The 7674-nt window shown below is 37.9% G+C and overlaps 1 protein-coding gene across 1 annotated transcript; it reads left to right on the top strand.

Moving 5' to 3' along the window:
* The first annotated feature begins 616 nt into the window (after positions 1-616).
* On the top strand, positions 617-6952 carry LOC112079580 (GTPase IMAP family member 7-like). Its single transcript, XM_024145488.2, has 2 exons — positions 617-848; positions 5903-6952. Exons 1-2 carry the CDS (start codon positions 779-781, stop codon positions 6814-6816), a joined length of 984 nt encoding a protein of 327 aa, XP_024001256.1. The 5' UTR covers positions 617-778; the 3' UTR covers positions 6817-6952.
* The last annotated feature ends 722 nt before the right edge of the window (positions 6953-7674 follow it).

Here is a 7674-nt window from a genome sequence, read left to right as displayed (position 1 = left end):
ATGGAGAGGAGAGGACAGGAGAGGAGAGAGTGGCAGGAGGAAAGAGGGTGGAGAGGAGAGGACGAGAGAGGAGAGAGTGGCAGGAGGGAAAAGAGGGGATGGAGAGGCGTTGGATTTCTGCTAGATAGGCAGATGTCGATACATTGTAAAAATGAATGAAAACTAAAAAAAAATGCTTTTTGGTCTGAATTAAATGTTAGGGTTAGGCCTTAGGAGTGTTGGTTAAGGTTAGGATCAAGGTAGAGTTAAGGTTCAAGTCAGATGTTATGACTTTGTGTCTGTGCCAGCTACTGAACAAGATTCATGAGGAAAACACTGACCAGCGATAGAGAGTGAAATCTCAAGGGTACGGAGGTCCAACCAAACTCTTAACAGAGACGCAGCCTAATGGTTTATGACAAGTGTCTGCTATCATTTAAAATGTGTCCTTTTGGCACATACTTTGACTCCATAGTAACAGCACACCTACACAATTGCACATACACACCCAATGTTTCTCTGAAATGCCCACAGAATGCCTGTTCTGGTAGTACCATATCCTGTTTTTTTGAGACCCTATGACTAAGCAGGAAAGCCTATCTCTCTCCGGAAACGTCTCAGTTCTGGTAAAACAGCAGTAGAGGGTGTGGTCACTAGTTTGAGGCACCGTTAAAGCTGACTGAAGAGTTGGATCTGAGATCATTGTTTGTCTTCACCTCCAACTAACCAGAGTGACATTGAGAACTGGAGCTGATGAACTACAGAACAACTTCCTAAGTACATCCAGGAAGAAGAGAAGATGATGAACTACAGAACACAGCTTTCTAAGAACATCCACAAAGAAGAGAAGATGATGTCAGATGAGAACGGTAAGAACGTTTATTCACTAATGTATTTACAAATCTTTCTAAGTTAAAATGTGAACATATTTCTAGCAGCAACACCATAAAGATGTAACAGCAATGCCATGGAAACAATAAATATTAAAGGGACTTTTACTCAGAAATGCAAAAACACAACTTTTACTGTTGAACGGCAAAGAAATGATGAGACAACTTGTCGTTCCCATGTCTGTCCTTACTGAGATTAAATGACTAGACCACAAAATGGCGTAATGATACAACTTCACTCTATCACTGATTAAAAAAATATATATTCTCATCATAAATTACACACAAGGTCCAAGTGAAACACTTTTAACCCGACCCCTCTGAGTACTTGCCACACTGGGCACCTGGGGACAGTTGTTGTGGGGGGATTAACTGCCTTGCTTCACCTTGTCGGCTCTGGGATTAGGACTACACTCTTAGAAAAAAGGGTTCCATAAGATTTTTTCGGTTGTCCCTGTAGCAGAACCAATTTTGGTTCCAGATAGAACCCTTTTGGGTTCCATACAGAACCATATGTGGAAAGGGTTCCACCTGGAACCAAAAGGGTTCTACATGAAACCTAAAATAGTTATTCAAAGGGTTCTCCAATGGGGACAGCTAAAGAACCATTTAAGGTTCTAGATAGCACCTTTTTTTCTAAGAGTATCAAACTTCAGGTTACTGGCCCAACATTCTAACCACTAGGCTACCTTCCAGGTTGACTGGTCTACTACAAGATTACTAAGGGATTAAGTTTCAATTTGATCTGTCCTCATGGTACCAGTAGAGAGAGATGAGGGAGACAGCTGTCCTCATGGTACCAGTAGAGAGTGATGAGGGAGACAACTGTCCTAATGGTACCAGTAGAGAGAGATGAGGGAGACAGCTGTCCTCATGGTACCAGTAGAGAGTGATGAGGGAGACAACTGTCCTCATGGTACCAGTAGAGAGATGAGGGAGACAACTTTCCTCATGTTACCAGTAGACAGATATGAGGGAGACAACTTTCCCCATGTTACCAGTAGAGAGTTGAGGGAGAACCCAAAAACAGTAGTTTTTCCCAGAGGATGTCATGACCTCTGTCTCAACCCACCACGTGAGGGGATGTGTGTGTGTGTGTGTGTGTGTCTCTCTGCACATGTGTTTGAACCAATGTTTTTCTCTAATCAATTCAGCAGTAGGGTAGCTATATTTACTTAAGGATACCCAAACAACAGGTAATTTTTCCTAGGGTGGGGATCAACAACACAAAAAGGTTTATACCCCTTTACACCCCAAGGAGAGCTGCTCTCCAGGGCGTGGCTGTCGCAGTCAATCACACCTTCCAACATAGAAAATACCTAGCAACCCCTGATCTGTAAAAGTTTATTCCTACATTGTCTCAGTTAGGACACAGAGTTTGTCTGAAAAGACATAGTCGGTAAAGAGACTCCTGCAATCCTTTACACATGGAGAATTTTGAAGGTGAGTTGTAATTACAATCTAAAGAACGCTTTTAACTATGCATGTTAATATGTATATATTGTATATTATAAAAGGAATGTTTTTTTAATAAGCTATTATATAAACATATATATATATATATACATTTATATATTGAATGAGAGGAGGGGTTATTGGTAAATTAAATGCTTTTTTTTATTTAGTTATATGTTAAACGAGAATGGACTAGGGACCTATATAGGTATTTAACCCCAAAATGTTGTGGATAAAATCATATAGATATATTAGATTAGATTTTTGGTGTGTTATGTAGTTTGTGGGGAATTGTTAGATATTACATGTTAGATATTAATGCACTGTTGGAACTCTCACTCTCTCTTTCTCTCAATGTATAACATTTCACTCAATGTACACCAAAGTAACAAATATTTAACAATGTTTCAATGTTTTGTATTGCAACAGTTATGAAAGACAATGACATCCAATTTTTAGAGAATTATTAATATAATGTGTTACATAGTGTGCATCTGTGATAACTTTATGTAATAGATCCTCTCTCTGTCTCTGTCTCTGTCTCTGTCTCTGTCTCTGTCTCTGTCTCTTCTGTCTCTTCTGTCTCTCTTGTCTCTGTCTCTGTCTCTGTCTCTGTCTCTGTCTTCCTCCTCTCTCTCTTCTCTCTCTTAAAAAGACAAAAAAATGACATGACTCCTGAGTAGCTGAACTTTTTGCCCCCTCTATAGCCACCCTGGTTATTACAGTATATGACTGAGGTCATCGACGATCGTTTTAACGTCTTGAACAATAATAAGGGGCACATGTACTCTAAATGTCCACTCAGCACAGCCCTGGGGAGCATGGTTCCTCTCTAGTTAAGCCAGGTTTATTGACTTTAGGAGTGGTTTCCTAGAGGCTGTGCTTCGGCATATGCATTGATTGGTCTTAAGATTTTTAGACTGGGTATCTGATAAAACACGTTTGTGACGCTGTGATGTATATAAACATTGATGATACATTGGCTATTTTAGTATTCCTTTTTTATTTTGTTTTACCATGTTTTATAATCCGAAAGTATATTTTTTTGAGTGGAGGGAATTATTGTTTGGTTAAACTGTAGGAGAACAAGAAACCTTTGGTGCAATCAAAGAGCTCACTGATGTTTTATCTTACAGTACCACACATATCCAGAAGGCTCGTTTCTTGGACAAACAAGCAAGCTTTAACGATTTCGAAACGAGGATGTCATACAGGTCCGTATTGTAATACTACGCTATTACACTGTTATGTTCTACTAATGTACTAGTATCTGAGATGTTAAGAATATCTACAGGGGGGAACATGTACAAGTGTCACGCCCTGACCGTAGAGACCTTTTTATGTCTCTATTTTGGTTGGTATTTGGTGGTGAGTTTGGGTGGGCATTCTATGTCTGGTGTTCTATGTTGTCTATTTCTGTGTGTTTGGCCGTGTGTGGCTCTCAATCAGAGCAGCTGTCTGTCGTTGTCTCTGATTGAGAATCATATATAGGGCTTGTTTTGTTTTGGGGATTTGTGGGTAATTGTCTATGTCTATGTTGCATGTTAGCACTAGTCTATTAGCTTCACGTTCGTCAGTTTGTTGTTTTGTTCGTTTGTATAAGTATTTGTTTCGTCTTCATTTTATTAAAGAAGATGTATTCACTTCACGCTGCGCCTTGGTCCACTCTCTCACCGAAAGACGATCGTGACAGCATCACTAGTTTTATTTGTCCAGGACTGTTATCTTTCCTGCAGGGCTGTCATTCTCCACGGGATAGGGTGAGGACACACCTATGGGTGTGGATCTTTCACCTAGGTATAATAATCCATCTTCAGAACATGAAATGAAAATGTTTTTCCTAGTATCTTGCAGCATTATTTTCAATGATTCCATAGTATACTCTGAAATATGTATTATTTATTGGCTTGGTGACAGTGTACATATACTGTATTCTCAAGTATATATATATTTTTACCATTCACTGTTTGATAACAGAGGGACTTGGGGTTTATTAATTATCTGACCATCTTTCTGACCATGAAGGAAATGAACCATACTCACTGAAGTCTGTCATCTCTTCCTCCTCAAGTAAAGGATGTTGTAAACATAAAACAATACATTTCTAATTATATATCAAGTTCAGATTTATAGCTGTACAGTTTTTCTAATTTAATGGAACTTTTCAAAATGTCTTCATAAATCACATCATATGTTATTAAGCTGTTATTAGTCAAATAAAAAACATGAGCTGACGCACACCCAGAGAAACGTATTTTATGTAGAGGTGCTGACTAATGGCGAATAAACTATAAGCTATACAAATAAAGAGAGTCACACACTCCATATATAAACTCCCAGTAATTTATTGGGTAAATCACCAACATTTCAGCATCACTGTGCTAGGCTAAATAATGAAAAATAATCAAATCAACAATTACATAATATGCAATTAACTATTGACTTTTTCATTTGTAAATCATTATTATAATGCAAATGAAACCCAGAGTTAAGGTTTATATAGCCAAATGAAACCCAGGTTTATATAGCCATGGGGGGAATGAAAAAAGTTGTATATGTATTAGGTTGTGAAGATCTTAGATTACATGTAAAACAACGACTCAACACTGAACTAAATCAAAATATGTGTTTGTATTATAACCTCTGAAGAACGTGTCTCCAACTCACAAGTATTATTACAAATGTGTAAGAAATTGAAATACATAATATACGTATGTACCCCATCTCAATATTCCCAAGAGACATATTCTGAACTTTTAAACAAAATTGTAAACTCGTTACACATACTTATGCTACTTTCACATAATACAATGTCAGTGTCAGTGTATGCATCCTTAGATGCTGTGGGAATGTGTTATTGTTAAAAGATTTTATAAAGGTTTAAGATAAAAGATTAAATAATTCTACCCGGAAATTTAGCCATTAGGGATTAGAGGTTATGTAGCATGGTAAAGTAGTAATTAAAAATAATAAACAGGGACAACGATAGACAGCTGCCTCTGATTGAGAACCATATTAGGCTGAACATAGAAACAGACAAACTAGACACACAACATAGNATATTCCCAAGAGACATATTCTGAACTTTTAAACAAAATTGTAAACTCGTTACACATACTTATGCTACTTTCACATAATACAATGTCAGTGTCAGTGTATGCATCCTTAGATGCTGTGGGAATGTGTTATTGTTAAAAGATTTTATAAAGGTTTAAGATAAAAGATTAAATAATTCTACCCGGAAATTTAGCCATTAGGGATTAGAGGTTATGTAGCATGGTAAAGTAGTAATTAAAAATAATAAACAGGGACAACGATAGACAGCTGCCTCTGATTGAGAACCATATTAGGCTGAACATAGAAACAGACAAACTAGACACACAACATAGAATTCCCACCCAGCTCACGTCCTGACCAACACTAAACAAGCAAAACACACAAGAACTATGGTCAGGACGTGACAGATGCAAAAGTTAGGCTTAACTGTTGCTGTTACCTGAGTGTTGTCCCTGTGAATCTAAATCAATGACTTTGGTAGCTGATAATGATAAAATGTGTTACCATTTGAATTTCCACAGATTCAGAGCAGCCAGCTGATCTGAGAATATTTCTGGTGGGGAAGACTGGAGCAGGGAAGAGTTCAACAGGAAACACCATCCTGGGGAGAGATGCCTTTAAAGAAGAGTTCTCCTTTGTGTCTGTAACTGAAAAATGTGAGAAACAGAGTGGAGTGGTGGATGGGAGGAAGATTGATATCATCGACACCCCGGGGCTCTATGACACAACAATGTCTGAAGAAGAGATGAAAAGTGAAATAGAAAAGGCCATCTACATGTCAGTTCCAGGACCCCACGCCTTCCTGCTGGTGATCAGACTGGGGAGGTTCACAGAGGAGGAGAGGAACACTGTGAAGTGGATCCAGGAGAACTTTGGAGAAGAAGCATCAAAGTACACCATCTTGCTGTTCACTGGTGGAGACCAGTTGAAGGGGAAAACAGTTGAAGAGTGTCTGAAACCTTGTGTTTCACTTCAGGAACTGATCAAAAGTTGTTTGGGAAGGTACCATTGTCTCAATAATGATCAGAGGGATGACCGTCTTCAGGTCAAAGAGCTGCTGAGGAAGATAGACGAGATGGTGAAGAAGAATGGAGGAAAGTACTACACCAATGAGATGTACCAGGAGGTCCAGAGGAAATTGAGAGAGGAGGAGAAGAGGAGGAGAGAGGAGATGGAGGAAGAGAGTAGGAGAAAGATGGAGGAGAAATTGGAGGAAGAAAGGAAGAGACAGAAGGAAGAAAGGTGGAGACGGGCTGAAGAAATGAAAAGGAACATATTAGTTGCATCTTCAGTAACAGTTGGGGTAGCTGGGGTAGCTGGGGCTGCAGCACTTATTGCTGCTGAAGCAGCAGTGGTTGTGGTAGCAGGACACATTCTGTTGGCTGGGGCAGCTGTATATAGTATAGTATCCTTGGTAACGAAGAAAAAACAGTAAAAAACAGAAGTATGTTTTCTGCCCAGTGACCACAGATGGAAATTAGCTACTGTATACAGAAGCTGGTACAATACTTATGCTATTAACGTTAAGCATGGTACTTGATGAATTAATAAACAAATTAAGTTATAAATAATTACATGTATACTGTAGGTGATTCAAAACAAAATAATACAATTAGATCAAACTTTTTGGGGTTTATTTAATGAATCTATTTGTGATTCAAAAAGGGTTAAAGAGGTGAACTTCTAATGTAAATGGATATATGATACTATTTCAGTAGACTATTGTGGTTTTAATCCTCTGTGATGTTATATACTATATGTATGTATTGTACTCAGCTAAGACAACTTTAAATGTATTTTAAAAAACAAAAAAATGTCACCTAATTTTAACATTCAAAGTGCCTATTAAGTGCCAAATGAAGTAACAGGTTTGACTAAAACAGGGTTGACGATTTCATCTTAATTCAGCCATAAATCCCTTTGTGACAGGGGGAATGGATGCATAGTATGTGCAATTGAAATCAAGCTTCACACATTTATTTTGTATTATCTCATTTGTATATGAATACAACATCCCCCATAAAAATCTGTCTGTTTCTCATCATTCGTCATCCACAGAGAAAGGTGGCAGAGCTATCGACTGGGGTCATTTTAATTCCAGGTATATTAATGATCATAGCCCAAAGGTGGTTTATTCAATTTTTCACATTTTTCATGAGTTTGTCAATCAACTTGTTCTTAACAAATCTAAATCATTGTTTAGTGATTCTGTAACAATATGGACCTAACAAAATTCAGCCGAAAACACCTAATTCTTCTCATAGTAATTTGATAAAGTAGGACATTTATTTGA

The sequence above is a fragment of the Salvelinus sp. IW2-2015 genome, unplaced genomic scaffold, assembly GCF_002910315.2.
Source record: "Salvelinus sp. IW2-2015 unplaced genomic scaffold, ASM291031v2 Un_scaffold8555, whole genome shotgun sequence".
Classification (NCBI taxonomy): domain Eukaryota; kingdom Metazoa; phylum Chordata; class Actinopteri; order Salmoniformes; family Salmonidae; genus Salvelinus; species Salvelinus sp. IW2-2015.
Note: the sequence above shows the minus strand (reverse complement) of the source record. Positions and strands in the feature narration are given on the sequence as shown.